The 19362-nt window shown below is 49.3% G+C and overlaps 1 protein-coding gene across 1 annotated transcript in view; it reads right to left on the bottom strand.

Annotated features, from left to right (window-relative positions):
* The window catches only part of LOC109382239 (kinase suppressor of Ras 2), a 259184-nt gene that overhangs the window by 81340 nt on the left and 158482 nt on the right, over positions 1–19362 (bottom strand). The window contains exons 6-7 of the mRNA XM_019641582.1: positions 18874–18941; positions 5857–5981 (exon numbers count right to left, since the gene is read on the bottom strand). Of these exons, the coding sequence (XP_019497127.1) occupies positions 5857–5981; positions 18874–18941 (193 nt within the window). The remainder of the gene's footprint in view (positions 1–5856; positions 5982–18873; positions 18942–19362) is intronic.

Consider the following 19362-nt stretch of genomic DNA (forward strand, 5'->3'; position numbering starts at 1 on the left):
GTACTCTAGATAAAAAAAGAAAATCAGCTTTGCAAGGGAATTTGGAGCAGTGCTTCTCAGACTTGAATGTGCCCCCAAAACACCAGGACAATCTTAAAATGGACCACACATGGGGTTAGCATAGGTCTAATCCAGTTCTTGTCACCCAGGGAGCTCCTGGCAGTCACAAAACCAGGGTCACTCTAGGATATATAAATATACATCATTGCCTTCAGGGCAGATTCAAATTCAAGCCTCCGGAAATGCTTTAGGAAAACAGAAAATGACCTGAGCCACACATTCCTATTTTCCCCAAGCTCCCACTCAGGTGTGAGAACTTTCCTGAGCACCTTCATTAAAATTGCGGCCCCTTCCCTGGCCCTTTCTAATGCCCTTCTCTGCTTTGTTCTTCTCCTTAGCATTTAAGCATCATCTGAACAGACGCTCCATTTCGCTAATGTACTTTGGTTTACTGTCTGTGTCTACACCACGATCCACCAGCACGTAAGTTCTGTGAGGGCAGAGATTTTGTCTCTTTCGTCCACTGTTATTTGCCCTGTGCCTAGGGCAGTGCCTGGTGCATAGTAGGTGCTCAATAAACGTTAGTTGAGCACATGAACGAACGGCTCTGCCCATTTTGTTCTAAGACGCTGCCTCTCCAGTCTTGCTGCTACTTCTCTGAAATGCTACCTGTCACTGTGCTTTCTGCATGCACTTCAGTTTCACTGAAATTCATTACTCTGTACGTGTGTCTTCCTCAAACTCCTTGACACTGGGGTCTGTGCTGTGTATTACCCGTTTCTGTCCTTCTTCCAACCCTTCTATCTGCCCACAAGTGTGTCCAAAATTTTACCAGTCTTTAAAAACACATACAAATGACCGTCCACCCTCACTATAATTAATGCAAAAGCTGTAGGATTCTATTCATAGAAGAATAAGTTCAAACTTCAACTGGTGATCATCAGTAATGCACGCTCCTCCTTATGTCCTGGAAATAGCTCTAAACTCTGTTGTAGTTACACAGATACAATGTCAAAATTCCTGATGCACGCTGAAACTACAGGACTCTGCTTTGCACGCTGAAACTACAGGACTCTGCTTTCACCCTGTTGGCAGTTTTTCTAAGGGCTGAAGCAAATTGGTATGAACAACGGTGCACTCCAACCGTGGCTTGGTTTGAAGTCTGCCCCTTTCAAACCAGGAGTCACTTTTGCACAAGGTGGAGTGAGAAGGAAAGTTCTGGGAGAAAGCATTGTCATCTGGGGTAAGGACATTTGATTGACTCCTTCCCAGTCCTGTGCTGGGTGCTAATATCATGCCCACTTTGCAGATAAGGAAGCTAAGCTCCCAGATGACAAGTGTCTTGCTCAAGCAGTGGAGCTGGTACTCAAACTCAGTTCTGGCTGCTTCTAAAGCCTGAGCTTCTTACAGCCACCCCTCTCCCCCAGGTCCCCATGCCTCCCCAGCCCTTGGCAGGGTCTGATTTTCGCTCATTACTTCTAGAACAGAGGGCAGAAGCAAAGGCCACCTGAGAGTTCTGCCTCGAGTGCTGAAAATTAAAATGTCCCAGGAAGTATTCAGCCTTGCTGACTCCTGGCTGTGTCCCTGTCATCTAATTACCTGACTTCAAAGCCTCCACTCCGCAGGTGCAGGTGTGAGGATGTGAAAGCTGCCGTTCCTCCCACAGAACAGGGTGTGACTACACACAGATGAGACAGGCCCTCCCAGAAGCAGCTGGTGTATGGGGGGAAATCAGACAGCCTCCCAGTTAAACCCAAGGGCCTGGCCTTGTGCCTCTGAGTCAGAAAGACCTGGAGGCTCACCTGAGAGCCTGGGTCTACAGAGGACCAAGGTGGGATGCGGGCCTGCAAACACGAATGCTTGGTAATTACTGCTCCCTCTTTCCCTTATGCCACGGGGCTTTAGGCTCCTTAGGGGCGGGAACTAATTAATCCTTCCCACAACTCCAGGAGGGAAGGGAGCCCTCAGCCTTACCGTCATTAATCAGGTTAAGACCTCCAGGCTCGGGAGAGAGTGAGCACTCGCCCCTGCAGCTATCCCACTTCCATCATCACGAGGCAGGGATGCCAAGAGGCCTGAAGGAGCCCAAATGAGAATCCCAGCCTGGGATGGACAGACAAGGAGGAGCAAGGCTACAGGGAAAGGCGGCTTCCTACAATCTGTTAAACTAAGTGGCTCCTATAATCAAGCATAGGCACAGTCATTTGTAACTCTTGGATACAGTGGAACGTCACTGACTATTTTACAGTAATTGGACCAAAGCGGGTAGTTAATACACGTTTGCGGAGGAGAGAGGGAGGCCAGGCATGTGTGACCTTTGGCAGAGGACAGAACTCTGAGCCTGGCACCAGGCTGTGTGCTTTAGTGCTGATTTCTTGAATGTTCACTGCCACAACAGGCAGGTAGCATGATTATTCCTTTCATGCAGAGGAAAATACTAGAAACAGAAACATGAGGTGACTTGCTCAAGGTCACACAGCTAGCAAGTAACAGAGCCAGAATTTGAATCCATCTTCTTCTGACTCNTCCTCCCCATCCTCCTCCTCCTCCATCCTCCCCATCCTCCTCCTCCTCCATCCTCCTGCCTCTCCTTCTCCATCTCCATCTCCTTTTCCATCTTCTTCCTCCTCTTCCTTCTTCTTTCTTCTCTTTCCTCCTCCTTCTCTTACGCTTCCTCCTTCTGCCTCTTCTTTCTTCCTCCTAGTCTTCCTTTTCCCCCTCTTGCTGTCCACCTCCCCCTTCCTCTTTCTCTTCCTCTTCTTCTTCCTCTTCCATCCTCTTCTTCCTTTCTCTTTCCTCTTCCTAATCCTCTCTCTGTTCCCCTTCCTCATTCTCTGCCTTCCTCACCATCTAGCTATTTCCATGCCCTGAGTGCTCAGTGTTGGACTAAATTCCTTACACACATCACTGCATAGAATCCTCTCTGCCATCCCAATAATATCTCCTATTATTCTGCCCCTTTTACAGAGGGGAAAACCGAGGCAGAGACATCTTGCTCTGATCACATAGCAAGTGAAGGAACCAAGTTGCAAGCCTTCCGACTCCAAAATACACACTCTGACCATTACGCTGGGTGAAAAGGCTGGGCCTCTGTGAACCTGGATTGACCGAGCTAGACAGGAGAGGAGACAGACGGAAATGAAAAGGAAATCTTCAGATCAAATTGGCTCAGATATCTATTGCACTAACCGCATCATTGCCTGACAAAAAGAATCTGCGTGAAACCAGTGAGGATAGGAAGAGGGGAAAAAAATAACCCTGCCCTAAGACAGATTGTGTCCACCCTCATGTCAAAGCTGCTTTCTAAATAGAGGTTAATTTATTTCTCTTATCAAATTCTCCTGCTGGCAGACAAGCAGAACAATGTCACAGCCATTGATCTATCTGACCCGTGTTTCTGTCCCATCTGACACCAAGAGGCTCATTGCATAGAGAGCCAGAGAGAGAGGTTTTGAGATGGCTTTGAGCTCCCTGGCCCTCCAAGATGTCGCAAAGGATAGGTTATAGGCACGCACAGTTACTGCCCCGGAGCCTCACCATTCAAGCCCCCTCATCCCTTCCAGAGGTGGGGAACCCCTCTCCTAGAGACCTATATGAATGTTATTTGGACCCAACCTGAGATTTTCATGGGAAGCCCCAAGATTTAAGCTGATGGTAACAGCTAGGATTTCCCTGACACTTACCATGTGCCAAGGAACTGCACTCAATGCTTTTAATGTTGACGACTTCATTTCATTCCCACAACAACCCTATGAGGTTGGTGTTATTTATTATCCACCACAGACATTTTTAAACATGGCCACAAGTTCCTTGGGCTCTTCCCATCAATGGGATGGAATCTACGTTTCCTCCCCTTGAACTTGAGTAGGCTGGGACTGCTTCCATCAGTAGAATACAACAGAACTGACACTGCCAATGCTTGGCTAGTGGCAAGCCAAGACAATGCATGGACTTTTACTGCTGTTTGCGAAAACAGTTGTTCTTCAAGCCCTGAGCTGCCACATGACTCCGCTGAAGCAGCCATATTGGGAGGCAGTCCAAGCCAGGAGGCACGTCCACATGATAAGTACCCCCACTGAGTATCCGCTGAGCCTAGTCTTTGACTCATCCCAGCCCAGGCACCAGACATGTGAGGAAAGGGGCCTCTAGATCAGGGGTTTGCAATCCTATTCTTGAAATGGTCAGATGGTAAATATATTAGGCTTTATGAGCCATGTGATCTCAGTCGGAATGACTCGACTCTGCCACTATAGCTGGAAAACACCCATAGACAATATAGGTGTGGCTTGTTTCAATACAACTTGATTCACAGAAACAGGTGGTAAAATGGATTTGGCCTATAAGGCATAGTTTTCCAATGCCTGTTCTAGATGATTCCCGCCCTGGTAGTGTGATTTTTTCCCAGTGGAGTCCCTGGACATCATGGAGCTGAGACCAACCATCTCCACTGCACCCATTCCTAATTCCTGATCCACAGACTCCACGAACATAATGAAAGGGTCGCTGCTGTATACACTAAGTTTGAGGGGGTTTGTCTGTGAGGCCATAGATAACTGGAACATACCCATTTTACATAGAGGAAAACTGAGGCTCAGAGAGACTGAGTGACTGGCCCAGAGTCTCAGCTGGTGGTAAGTAGAGGAAGCCAAGGCTGGTTGCCGGGCTTGCCTGGCTGCAGAGGCCAAGCTCTCAACTGCTAAAATGATGCCACCAGGAGCCAGACAGTGAATGACTGAGACCTAGTAGTAAATTAAAAATGGAGGGTGACAGCACAAGATAGAAAGAACATACGGGCTTTGGTGGTGGGGGGGGCATTGAAAGGGAGGTCAGAGACAGAAAGAGGGACCAAATTATGCATGGCTTTGCAGGTTGCAGTAAGAGTTTGATTTGTTTTTTTAAATGCACTAGAAAGCTACTGGATGGATTTTCAGCAGAGGGTGATGCGATTCAAATGACAGTCATTAAGAATCGCTCTGGCTGCTGTGTGGAGAATGGATTGGGGAGGGGGCCATGCCCTCTCTAGCCAGAGAAGTGAGACTGTGCCTTGCCAGTGAGAAGTCACGCAGCCATTATGGTCCTGAACACAGGTTGGTGGCCAGCCGTACACTTGGGTTGCTCCGTACTTTACCCACCTTCAATACCATGCAGGGAGACATTCTGGGGCTTGAGAACTCGCCTGCTAGCCCGCATGTAACTTTTGGCTCCTGGCCTGGGGCTGGAAGCTTTGGTGCAGGCTGACCAACAGACTAAACAAAGGATGTGGAAATTACACTGGAAATTTCCAGGCCAGATTGGAAAGAAAGATGCACAGAGAGGCCCACTGCTGACCAGCATCGGAGGACCAGCTGGAAGTCAAACAAACTGGCTACGTGGCTCAGTACTCAGGGCCCCCACATGCATCCGTCCACCCAGTCTCCAACAGAAGCTCAGAAATAGATCCCTGTCCCTCGGTGGCTCGATTCAACAGATGTGTCGGAAAGCCCAGAACCATCTGCAAAGCTCATCCCGGCAGATGGCAAAACATCTCGCAGAGCAAAGAGTTCGGGGTCTGGACCGCTAAGGAGCCCCTCTCTGGCTCTCTGGCCATCCCTGCTGTACCCCCCTTGGCATAGTCATTCTCATTTCCGTGCGCCCGCTCCCTAAATCACAGCTTCCTGGCATACTCACTTTCCACTGATGGCTGGATGCCCCGCAAGGTTGACTCAGCACCAACCACACAGCAATCGGAGAGCCCAGCTGGGCTGGGAGGGGAGAGCAGTGCTCCCGGATCAATCCCCCAAGTCCTGTTCCAGAACCTTCCTCTCTCCAGCAGCGGCAGCCCCAGCATGCCCCGGCCCGGCAGAACCCCAGCCTCACCTTGTTGATTTTGTTGGTTTTGGGAAGCGTCTGACTGATGTGCAGGTCCGAATACCGGGGTGGCTTTCGCAGAGGGTTGTTGATGTCACACGGGACCGACTCTGTCCGGACTAACCTTGCTGGATCCGTAGGGATAAAAACAGCGATTTGGGAATTTAAGTATCACTTTGGCTTTAGACTGTCATGTCCAGAGAGCACAGCTCAGACCCCCACCTCGAAGGCCCACCCCCAAGGCTGGAAAGGAATGCACTAAAAATCATAGTTGTGCCACAGTAGTAACATGCTAAGTGCTCTCTGTGGAGTTTTTCTTTTCTTTTCTTTTCTTTGTCTGGTCAATCTGTGACTTAACAATGACAAATTATAATAACACAAGCAATTAGTTTGTTTGTTTGGTCTCAATACCGTAATTGTTTCACACGGGGCTCATTTCAGAATTGAGCCTCCTTCGCAATACAAGAAGGTCCTGATTTCTCAGGCTTCATAATCTGTGGACAAGCTCATTAGAGCCACCTACCTGTCCCTGTCTCCACCTACCCTTTGCATGAGCATCATCTTTCGTTACCTGTGGGATTCCTCAGGCTTGAGCAGCCTGTCGCACGTCAGAACACATTTGTCCTAACCAAGGCCACTGTGGGTCCCTGAAGGAGAGGTTTGGCTCTGCCAGCCTTCCCTTCTACATCGTCCTAAAACCACGCAAACATCTGGGCAGATGGCGGATACTAAATAAGCGCTTCCTAATCCAAGCCGCACCCTCCCCAGCCCCTCTCCCTGTTACCCCTCTGTGATTCCTACTACTTACAGGGACCACAAGAAGCTCAAATTCAAATCTGACGCCTGGCGTGTTACTCATTAGCTGTTTTCTATTGTGCGGGTGGGGTGAGGGTGTTGGTGGAAAAGCGGAAGCTCTGGACGGGCCCGGGGACTTAATTTCTTTGCTTAGCCTGAGCTGCCAATACCATGGAAGCGGCTATATTTCCAAATGTCCCACTAATAACGTGGGGGGGTGGGGGTGGGGAACAGCAAGAAGCTGGCGGACTTCTGGAAAGTTCCATCTGCTTCCAATGGGGCACGGCCATGAAGGTGGGCGGGAGGGAGCTGTTTATCAACCTCTGAGAGCGGGCCGCCCTCCAGTAGGCTGCTCCTGGTCTCCACATAGGAGGTGGGCTCCAGGGGAACCCACTGCAGAGAGGAATTGGGGGGCAGGCGATCCATGACAGCGAGGACTCAGGTTTTAAACAGACTCACTGAGTGTCTGCAGTTGTTCAAGGAGCAGATGGCTCTTAATTGAGGGTGTGGGGCGGGAAGGGGTACAACAAGAGGGCTGCAGGCTTTCCCTTCACTTGCAATTTCCTCTCCGCGTGGAGAGAAGCAAAGCAAAGATCATCGAAAACCAGTGGCCCGTTGGCTGTGGAGACATCCCAGCACTTTCGGCGGCAATTTGCCTCCTTCTTTAGGGTTCCCTTGGGCGCATTCTAAAACTGGGCGGATTCCCCTGAGTGTGGACTGCCCNAATGAATATATTAGCCTCAACTTTCCATCCGAAAGGCTTAGGAGCTTTCTCAGAGTCACACAGCTGGGAAGCGGCAGAGCCAGGCCCTGAACTCAACTCTCTCTGGCTCCAGAGTCTGGATCCTGCTCTTGTTTTACTGTCCTGAGTTGGCTTCAGGTGACGTCTAGTCTCAGCCAGATCTGGCCTGAGGCTCTGGATGGAGCACGAGCTGCACCATAGAGTCTGTCTGCCTTGAGGCAAGCAGCCCGGCTTTTCCACACCTGTACCAGTTAGTCCCAGCTCTGAGCCACCTAGGGGAGGGAGGTTTAGTCCCTGACACCTCTAAGGTGCGGCAACCGCAGTCATGCAAGGACAAGCCTCCAGAGAAGGTCTCGGGTACCAGCTGTTAGCGGCAGCGCCCACAGCAGCTGCTACATGAAGTGACTGGGAATGTGAGCAGGTCATGCAGACACACGGGAGGGACGGGAGGCCGTGCTCAGTGGCCACGAATTCTATCATCCTGCCTTCAGAGCAGGGGAGTGAGTATGCCCTGTTCCTACAGAAAAATGAGTCTTAGCATCCGCAAGGTATTCTGATGTCCACACCCTTCCTGTCTCAGGCCCTAAGAGCAGGTACCTCAGAGAACATCATAACTGGCTTCTGCCCCCCAACTCGACCGCCCAGAGGAGGTGCCATTGCGACCCCAGCATTCTCCTCCCCGGGGTCTTGCGCTCGGCAAGTGACCCGCTCCAGCTCCATGAGAGCTCCAGAGGTCCAAGCCTGCTTTCCAGGGAGTGGGGCTGGGTGGGCAGTGAGCGGTCCCCCAGCCCGGCGTGGAGACTCTGAAAGCAGCAGCATGAGTCATAGCAGCAGGGTCCTGAACTGTGACTGCAAAGCAGCATCATTCGCCTCTGACCCCAGTCCCGGCCTGGTCCAAACAATTGCAAAATACGCGCAAGCCCTTTCTGTCCCAACCCCAGCCTTTGCCTGCTGTCTCCTCAGCCCAGAATGCCCTTCCCTACCCCTGCAGCACCTGACCAACGCCCCCCCTTGCCTGAGGACTTCCAAGTCCGATAGGACGGCTTCCCCTGAAGTACATGAGGGACCCCCGCCCCCCACCCTGGTGCAGCCCTGGGCACTTCCCCCTATGATAATACAGCTGACCCTTGAACAACACTCGTTTCAACTGTGTGGGTCCACTTACATGCAGATTGTTTTCAATAACTACGTACAGTCCTGTAAATGTATTTTCTCTTCCTTATGATTTCGTTAATAACATCTTCTCTCTAGCTTACTTTATTGGACAAATACGCTATTTAATACATAAAATATGGGTTTATCAACCGGCTTTATTATCAGTAAGGCTTCCGGTGAACAGTAGGCTATTAGTAATTAAGCTTTGAGGAAGCTGAAAGCTATACACAGATTTTTGACCGTGTGGGGGGTCAGCACCCCTAACCCCTGCATTGTTCAAGAGTCAACTGCTTATCCTATCCCTCCCTCTAGAACCATGTTCTCCACTCACACCTTAGCACAAATATGAGGAAGCCAGACAGGAGACTTACTAAAAAATGTGGATTTCTACTCCCTATCCCCCGAGTCTGGGCCGGGAAGTCTAAGGAGGGACTCAGAAACTACAGCTGTAAGCTTCCACCATGATCCTGGACTTAACACCTAACTTAATTATAGTTTCAGATGGGGCACGTCTTGAGAACTGGGGGTGACTGTGGGCAACTGAAGGGCAGAAAAAGAGGATGTCTTTTTCATCCTCGTCCCCCAGATGGGAGCACAGAATCCCTCACGTGGCAGACACTCAGCTGGGGCCACTGACCTGACCAGATGGAAAGCACAGTCTATAAAAGAAGACCATGGGGGTGGCTAAAACACCCATAAAAGATCGTTACAAGGCTACTTCTCCAATGGTGGTTTTAGAAGACGCCCTGTCCCTTCCACACTGAAGCCATGCAGGAAGAAAGCACCTTGGTTCCAACTCTTGTTTTCTAGAGCACAAGCCGCCCAAACCACCATCGCACACTTTCGTTCGAGAAGCCCAGATGGGGCAGAGAGGTGCCAGGGAACCAGACCTCAGCTCTCCAGAAACTTGTGGACGGACCCTGAGAGGAAGGTGCTTAGCTAACACGTGACTGAGGGCTGGGAAACCCATCAGCGTCTTCCTGCAAAGGCAAACTTCAGCCAGCTGAATCCACAGTTATCAGACAATACTTGGATTGTGCTGACATCCAATCACTTAGCATGAGACTCCATTCCACGCGCGTGAACCTATTAGATGAAAACGCCTCAATTTAGATAACTGCAAATTGCTTTCGGAGCATAATTTCCTATTAGTTCATTAATCTCTCTATTCAGAATGCCAACAAGACAGCTGATGATAATTCCGGAGGAAGTGGGTATTAAACCTAAGCAAAAGGGAAGGGGGTTAGACATTCGGTAATATCCTGGCTTCCTGGGTGGAGGGGTACCCCAAAATTAATTCATAAAGTTAGTAACACTATTCACTGTCGCTGATTAAGGTCTTATCATGGGCCAAGACTAGGCTGAGCATTTTACCTTATTTATCTCACTGAGTTTGTTTCTTTTGTTAAAAAACCAAACCAAACCAAACCAAACCAAAGAACAACGTAGTGAAGCAGATATTATTTTCCTCTTTCTACAGAGGAAGAAACTGAGGCTCAGTAGTGGGTACACACCAGTTAGGGGCAGAGTCAGATTTCAAATACAGGTGTGTGTATTTGTGTGTCTGACCTACAGTTGGGTTCCAATTCATTCCTTATCTTTTTGACTCATCACACCAACATTTACTGGATGGATTTACTGCAGAGACAATGATGAACAAGACTCAATTTTACANTCTCTGCCTGAAAATTAAATATGCAACTTTATCTGGAGGGCAGGGTCTGGGTCTTCCTAATCTTTGTAGCTCCCCTTCCCGCCCCCACTTTCTGTGCCTGGCCTGGTGGCTGGTGCGTAACGTGCTGAATAAATATTGGAGAGCAGGGTGAGAGAGGAGGAAAGGAAGAAAATAAGGACCAGCAGAAGGAAAAAACCTCTCACATGCTACTGATGGAGAATCATGAATAGTCATTATCAAAATCTCTTTTTTTGAAAAATGATTTGTATTTCTTATAAATTACATCCCTTAAAAGTTTGTGGAATGGAAATACTCGTATGTTTCTCTCTTCAATCTCTTCTCTCTGCCCTCCCTCACATGGCGGGGTACAGGGATTTGACTAGAAGCGGACTAGATTTCCACGGGTCTTGCCTGGGAACCGTGGGGACAAATGGCTTCTTTATGAGCAGCTCTGCTGTTTCCTTAATGGACTTGTCCTGCCCCCAACAGCCCTGACGAGCTGACACAAGCTCAGATCAGAACTAGCCTTCCCGGGGGAAGGACGGGCAAGACGCTTGCTGGTAAAGTGTCCATTGCAAATGGTTCACAGGGCGATTCTAAGAAATGTATCAAAAGTTTGCTCTGAGTAGCTCAAACCCCTGATTTCTCCTACCTTCTCTTGTCCCACACCAGCTCAGTCTGCAATCCATCCTGAGCGGGACACAGCCTTTCCTTACAGTGCAAATGGGACGTTTCAAAAACCTGGCCTCTACCATCCAATTGAGGAAACGTTAAGCAAACACCAATGTTGGGCCAGGCGCGCTTTGTAACCTGTCTACTCTGAACAATGACGTCGTGGGTGATGGATATAGCTGCATCCATTTCAAAGTCAAGAAGACTGAGGCTCCGTAAGCAGCCCAATCATACAGATAGTAAAGGGCAGAGTCAGGATAATTCATTCATTCACGCACACAGAAAACATTATTGCCTTCCTACTCTGTGCCAGGTGCTATGCAAAGCACCGAGGGTATGTAGTAAAATAGAGGGAGACTTCCTTTTAAAATCATCTTTCTTACAGCCCTCTAGCAAGGAGTTTACCATCGAGGTATGTAAACCCATCTCTTATCATTTCAGGCATGAAAATCTTTCCTCATCCCACTGCCTCCTACGAGTGATCCCATCTGGATGGGAACCAGGTTCTCGGGGCCTGGGGTTGGCAAGAACCACTTTCCCTCCAGAAGCTCCTTTTGAGATCTACTCCGCCAATAAATATTTACAGAGCCCTTGCTATGTGCCGAGCACTTGTGCTAGCCCTGAAGGTGTAAACAGGGAACAACCCAGAAACAGCCCTACCCTCAAATAGTTGCAAGTCCGGTCAGGGCCACAGGCAGGTAAGGAGACAAACCCAACATTGTGTGTTCTATGGAAGGACAAGGAAGGGTAGGGTGTGGCACTTGGGTTTTGAGGGGAGTCAGGGAGGGCTTCCTGGAGGAAGTGATGACTGAGCTGAGCCTGAAAAATAACGGAGAGCTCGCAGAGGTGTGTGAGGAAGATCCAGGCTGAAGCGGCAGGGTGCAAAGATGTGTCAGTGAGGGGGCACAGGGTCTGCTGCAGAGGCTGATGGCTCAGTGAAGCTGCATCTCTGGGCGTGAAGGAGTCATGAGAGGGGAGGATGGAGAGGTGAGCAAGGGATGGTGCAGAGGCTCATCATGAGACTGGATTTTTATTCTGAGAGCCAGGGGGAACGCATGAGGGATGTTTAAAGAGAGAGGTGAAGGCTGGATATGCATTTTAGAAAGACCCCCTCTGGCAGCACAGACATTTACCACTTAATAGCACGACGTTCCCCTCTCTTTCACAGACCCTGCCTCCGTTTTCCTTTTCCCAGGTCACTGCGTGAAGTGCTCCTTAAGACTTCTTGCAAAATCACTAAACCAAATCATTACCCGCTTTGTTGTGGGGCTTGTTTCATTGAATGGCCCAACCCAGCCGTTCTGCCTCGTTCTGGTGCCCCTGTGCTCTCCTATTGGTGCCAAATGCATCCAGAAATGTCTCCGTATGTTCTCAGTGGAGGATATCAAAACGCCCCTTCCCTCACTGCTGACAACTCAGTGGGGTTGAACTCTTTGGCCTACAACTGGCACGAAGAAAAACCCAATAACATAAATGAGGTGGGGAGTATGAACCTATAAATCAGACCGCAGGCGCCAGCAGCGTGACGAAAAATAATCAGGAGATCCCCAGCATTTCCCTCCATGTGCCACAGTAGGGAAGTTGAAGGTTTATTAGCGGTTGGGGATGTCCCCCTCATCCCCCAAATCCCGCCCCCCCCCAAAAAAAAGAGACAGTGACCAGTGTTGTCTTGGCTCCCAGGACCTGGTGGTATTTATCAGAACACAGAGACCCATTTGTCATCTTTTAATTCAAGGAAGGATGATGGGAGAGGGTAGCCAGCGGGAGGAGGGCTGCGGAAACACTAACAGCTCTGGTCCAGGGTCAGGCTGAGGTCAGGGTCTCACCTTCCGCTCTGTGTGTTCAGTTCAAGGGGAAGCCGACTGAGAACAGGCATTTGCTGCCGCCCTACTGTGTGGCTGGCCCTTTGCCCGGGTAATGTGGTTAAGACTCTGGCATCTTGAATCAGAGGGGTCAGGGAGTTTGAGGAGCAGATCCACCCACCACGAGAGTTTGGGTCAGCTATCTACTCCCGAAGGCCTCTGTTTCCTCATCTATAAAATGGGGATAGTAATATACCCCACCTTCCATGGTTGCTGCAAGGATGAAATGAGATCACGCATGCAAAGTGTGTAGCAAAATGTCTGGCATTTAGTAAGCCCTCAATACCTGATATCATCACCATCACCACCCCCATCATCACCATCACCACCACCATCATCACTATCACCATCATCTTCAAGTCCAACACTCCTCCACCTCAGCCTCCAGTAGAATTATAATCATCCCTCCCACAGAACTGTAATTAGACCCACATTTTTTGCTTATAGTAGGTAAAAAAAAAAGCAATAATCATAAAAGCATTATGATTATTGTAAAAACTGAAGTGTTTCTATTAATGGGAAAGTAAGTTCAGGCTTCAAGCTGCTGCTTACTGAAATGCATGCTTATAATTATATCCTGCCAATATCCTGCCTGTTGTACAACTTCCCGAAGCTTCCAAGAACTTTGCAGCAGCTGCAACATCAGTGCTCATCATTTCCCCCCGTTTTTCAAGAGCTGGGAATATGAGTGCGCCCAGTGGCTCAAATCACCCATAGCTTACTTCACACTTTTATCACCTCGTCACCTGTGGCTGCAGCCATTTTGCAAAACCAGGAAATTGTCAGATAAAACATTGCATTTGATGCAAGAACACAGGCTAGGAGGGCAAACAGGGGAAGTAGGGAGCCAAAGGGTGCATGAAATGCAAGCAAAAAGATCCATTAATGGAGCAAAACTGGATAAAGGCTCATTTAAACAAAAATTAGTACAGTGACCGCTTATGCAGAAAGAAAAGAAATGGAAGCATGTCTAGCCCGGCTGCTGCAGGCAGGAAGAGAGGGGACTTGTATAAAGTGCATTAAAACACCACTGGAAATTGATGGTGTTGTGACTATTTTGTGGGGTGTCAGGTGGTCACATGTCTTGCTAGGGAGACCGCATCATGGATGGGGAAGAGGCTTGTTCACTGCACTGTACACCTGAAGCTGATGTTGTATAATATTGTATGTCAACTATAAGTGAATATATATACATATATACATAGTAATGGGACGTGGAGTATAGTGTGGGAGTGGAGTCAAGGGATTTGTAATAGATATGTATGATATTGGGGGGAAGTGGGGTGGTGGATTGGGGGAGGGAGGTTGTCACTTCGAGGGGTAAAAAGTATAACTATTGCACTGTGTTGTACAGCTGAAACTAATTCTAAAAAATGTCTATTTCATAATAAAAAATAATTAAAAGAAAAAATGTATATGACAAAACAAAACAAAACAAAACAAAAAACACCACTGGAGTCAACCGGCAATCTTGTGCAGGTTAACTCAGGTTTCCCAACACCGTTCTTTACCTTTCTAGGGAAATGTTTATGTGTCTCAATCCTACAGAAGTGGGCAGTGACCTTAACTGAACACGTAAACTGTTTCTATTAGCATAGACCTGCCTGGACCAACCTGAGTCACCTGGGACATGGGACTTACAGTGTTCAACCGAGGACCGTCCAGGCAAACCAAGATGTTTGATCGTGCTATAATCTGTTGAATATTTTAGTAATAGCAGTCTAATGCTGACACCCTAAAACCGAGTAATGCACACCACGGTCCCACGGGTTGGGAAGGAGCGATTTATTATATAAACCAGTGGGTTCTCTGCCAAAGGCAATTTTGCCCTCTACCCCCACCCCAGGAACATTTAGCAACGCTGGAGACCTTTTTGGTTGTCACAAACGAGGGTGGAATGGGGGGACCACCGGCATCCAGTGCAGTGGAGGCCAGTGATGCCGCTAAACATCCTACAATGCACAGGACAGCTCCCCAAACAACTACTGGGTTGTCGGAAAAGTCATGACGTATTTTTTTCTATGTTTTCGTTGCAAAAATGCATCATGACTTTTCCGACAACCCAATATCTGTCCCCAAATATCAACCGTGCTGAGATTGAGAAACCCTGATATCAAAACCCTTTACCATGTCTGCCAAGAAGTTGGCAGGTTCAGAAAATCTCAAAAGAGAAGGAGAGCAGGAACTACAGACAAGCAGGAAATGTGCTCAATTTTCCAGACCTTTTGACCTTGCTTCACTCCACAGAGGTGATCTGGTGAGTGTGTGTCTTTTTATACCTTGTATTCATAGAAACCCATGTCTATGATACTGTACATAGAGAACCCCACAGACTCCATAAAAAAACTATTGGAACTGATANCTGCTGGCTACATACGGTAGCCCATGGCAACCCACTGCCACAGGGGCTGCAGCCTACACCGTCGCCGGCGACTCATGGCAGTCCAGCTCCAGGTTGAGCTGTTGTTCAGCATCTTAGCTGTGGAGGGCAGTGTCACTGGCCCTCATATGTGGGATCCCAACTGGGGCCCTCTGGTGTCCCAAGCCAGTTCTTAACCAACGCGCCACTCGGCCAGCCCAAAAGTAGCCTTTCATTTGTTCAACAAACACTTAACTGGGTCTAATCTGCCCCAGGTCCTGGGATACGCAGGGAATAAGGTAGATGAAGCCACAGGGTGTATGGGGAGGGGTAATAAACGGGTAAACACATATCAGGTAATTAATTGCAGGTGTGCTCAGATCACAAAAAATAATAAAAATACAAGGAAATGGGGTGGAGAATGATGGGCATGGGAGAGGGGCTTTCAGCAGGTGCAAATGTTTGGGGACAAGATCAAACCTGGTGGGTTCAGGGGTCAGAAGTTAAAGGTCAATGAGGCTGAAATGAAGAGAATAATAAGAGGAATGAAGACATGAGGAAGGGAATGGGTGGGGGGTGGGCAGAAAGCCCGGGTGGCCCCAGCAAGGCGTCTGTATTGCATTCTGCAGCACCGGGAAGCCCCTGGAGGCTCTGGAGGTCTGTGACACAGTCGGATGGCTGTGTGGGAAGCCCTGAGCTGGGGAAACTGCTGATGCCAAATGACAGTCGCACCAAGAAGTTTCTGCACTCTGTCCTGTTTGAAGTAGCTCGACTTCACCCTGGAAGCTTCTAGAAAGACATTATTCCTTTCTGTCACCTCCGCCTACGAGTCTTCACAAACAAGCCCGGCTGAAAGGATGAGTGCAGATGTAAAGACGCCCGTCTGTTATCATGGCAGCACCACAAGCAGGGACAAGCAGTGTAATGTAACCTCTAGGCCACGCCTGACTCTGAGGCTGCCAGTAGCCTCGGGCCATTTCCTGTCTCCCCCCTGGCGTTGTCCTCCAGGGTCAGTTGTTGCTTTCTCTTGCAGTCACGGAAAAGCCTTCTTTCCTCTCTGGCGGAAGGATGGGAGACGGAGCTTCAGAGGGCGGTGCCAGGAGTGGGGACACAACCACGGCTCACGCAGAACCCCAGAAAGAACTGACTCTGAGGCCCAGACATTTCACCGTGCCCCAAGGTTCAGATGTCAAGAACTAGCGTCCACACCTCCAGGATCTGCTCATGGAGCTGGCAGAATGAGATCAGCGCTGAGATGGCGCCGACCCTGGAGAGGAGGGGGTCCCGGGAGCGAGGCCAGGCTTCTACACAATGCAGACACACTATGACCCACTTACTGAAAATCATTTTTCCAGCGGGAAATATGCACAAGTCTACCCAAATTAGACTTTTCCTTTTTACTGCCCATGGAAGAAAGAGCTACCTACTAGCATATATTTTATCCGCTGACCACCTGCTTCAGATTCGGAACCCCGAGGCTCTCCCTCCGAGGCTTTGGTTCGGTAAGTGAATGTGAATGTCTAGCAAGTGTATTCCAGAGCTTGTGAACCACCATATAAGAGGGATGCATTCTTCTTCCTAGATGAGAGCTGTCTAGGAGCCCAAATCTTGTAGAATACAGCATTCTACCGACACGTAAAAAAAGAAGGGGCGGAGGCGGCCGGGTGGCTCATTTGTTTAGAGCGTGAGCTCTGAGCAACAGGGTTGCTGGTTTGATTCCCACATGGGCCAGTGAGCTGTGCCCGAGCTGAGCAGCCAATGGGCGGCCAGATGGTTCAGCTGGTGACAGTGTGTGCTCTTAACAACAAGGTTGCCCGTTTGACTCCCGCATGGGATGGTGGGCTGCGCCCCCCTCGCAAGTAGATTGAAAGCGGCGACTGGACTTGGAGCTGAGCTTGCGCCCTCCACGACTAAGTTTGAAGGACAACAACTTGACTTGGAGCTGATGGGTCCTGGAAACACACAATGCTCCCCTTCCCCAATTCCCCAACACTGTTCCCTTCCCCAATTCCACAATAAAATCTTTTAAAAAATAAAGGGGGGTGGAGGTGGAGGAGGGGGGATGAGGTCCGGATAATGTACAGAACAAATCTGGGTTAAAGTCCTGACACCACCACTTCCTGGCTGTGGCAACTTGGGCAAGCAGTTGATCTGCTCTGAGCCTCCGTTTCCTCATCTGTAAACTGGGACAATCATAGCAGCTGCCTCACAGGGCTGCAGTGAGGACTAATGACATGACACAAGTGAGGTTCCTAGGACAGATCCTTGAAGGAGCAGACAATACTCTTTTTATGATGGTAGTTATCATTATTATTACTCGTTCGTACCGCAAGCCCCAAAGACCCTCTGCTGGATGACTTTCTGTGGCTGGAAATGTGGGTTGGCTGGGGTGCCTGGGGCCTAGAAACAACCATGGTGGAAACTGGGTGATGAATACCCCACTCTCCTGTCTCTTGGGTGGGACAAGTCAGGTGTGTGTCAATGTAGGATTTGCACCCGAGTTACCCACGGCCGTCACCACTCTTCGAGGCGCCCGTGCTGGTGGCCTCTCCTTCCCCTGTCACACTGCTCCACTCCCCTGCTGCTGTGGCCTGAGATGATCTCTCCAGTAAACCAACCATTTTACCCTTGAATCCTTGTCCCCAGGTCTGTAGAAACAGGGGAGGCCAACTGAGACGCCATGATTATTCCCAGAAGTTCAGTACACCAACGTGGTCTGTCCTAAAGCTCTCGCACCAAAACCAAGCCCTCTGTTCACTGTGGTTCGTGTGTCTCTTTAGCCCATAGTCCCTAACAAATTTGGTTCCGCAGACGCTCTGTTCCACAAGGAGGAAAAGAGAGAGCTAGGGAGGGCACCGCTGACGGCCTGGGACAAACCTCCACCCCAGGCATGGCCTGCAGCAGCACGGTGATTTAGGATGGTGGCTCTGAGCAACTCTCAGGCATAGGAGAAGGCTCTATGTGGTCCCAGAAGTGGTGAAAGGCTTGGGCTTCAGGTTCAAGCTGACCTGAGCTTGAATCACAGTTCCACCCATCTCAGACCATGGGATAAGTGTCTGCTTTGCTGAGGTCCAGGATCCTCACCTGCCAAACTGTGACGGGTGTCAAGGGAGAAAATGACCAAGTAGCGCCCACGTGGGCAGCCAACAGGCCAAGGTTTCTGCCAGCAAGGCTGAGACACACTGAGTGCAACACAGGGAATGCCAGGCGGGCTGCACACAGCCTGCAAACTTAGAAAGGATTTATTTCAAACTTTCTTTGAACACGGTTCTTTTTTTTTTTTAAACTTCCAAGGTTAATAGGATAAGCTTCAGTTACCAAGAGAAGTTGCTTACGCGAAATCTCATTCCTCAGAGGAGCTGCTGGCTAAATGAGANGCACATAATGGGAAAACACTCCGCCAGCACTCTTTTCAAGTGGGAAGGAAAAGCCCCAAGTTGGGGGAAAGAGGAGAGAGTGGAAATTGCAAGAGGAGAAAGGAATGAGAGAAAAAAGACTTAGGGAGGAGGAAATCAGTCTGGGAGCTAAAGTATCAGAGAGGCCAGTTATAAGGGCAAGAAATAGGGAGGACGGGGCTGGGGCGGGGAGTGGATTAAGGAGACAGATGTCAGGAAGAAGAGTATCAGAAGGAAAGAAATGATACGGGCCACACTCGGGAGCAGGAGGTATCCAGACTCGGCCTGGATGCGACCGCTATCGCAGATGGCCTGCAGAGGCCCCCACTCCATTCCTGCCCCTACGGCAGCAGCAAGTGTTAAATACTTACCTCCTCGGTGGATGATGAGGAGGTGACATGGTGGGGCTTCTTTGGTGCATTTGTTGTGGCACTTTAACCTGAGAGAGAGAGAGAGAGAGAGAGATGATGGATGGGTGGATGGATGGATGGGATGCCCCAGGGGTTCAGACAGCTCTTAGTGCTGCAGATACCAAGATGTGAGGTAAGGCGGGGCAGCTACTGATAAGGCATATCCTTGGCACCCAGGAAGTTAACTCTGGAGAGAGTTTGCTGCTATCCCACACTTACAGGTCAGCCCTGTGTGGCCCAAGAGTGGGGAGCAGCTGGTTTCCTAACAGTGCGCACTTCATGTGTTCATCAGTATCCTACAATCCTAACGATCACCTACCAATTACTTGAAGACTCCTTTGCCAGCCACTGTATTAAACATTTTACATAGACTATGCCATTGGCTCTTTCTAACAACCGTATGAAACGGGTATTATTATCATTCCCGTTTTACAGATGGTGAAACTAAGA

The sequence above is a fragment of the Hipposideros armiger genome, unplaced genomic scaffold (assembly GCF_001890085.2).
Source record: "Hipposideros armiger isolate ML-2016 unplaced genomic scaffold, ASM189008v1 scaffold_62, whole genome shotgun sequence".
Classification (NCBI taxonomy): Eukaryota; Metazoa; Chordata; class Mammalia; order Chiroptera; family Hipposideridae; genus Hipposideros; species Hipposideros armiger.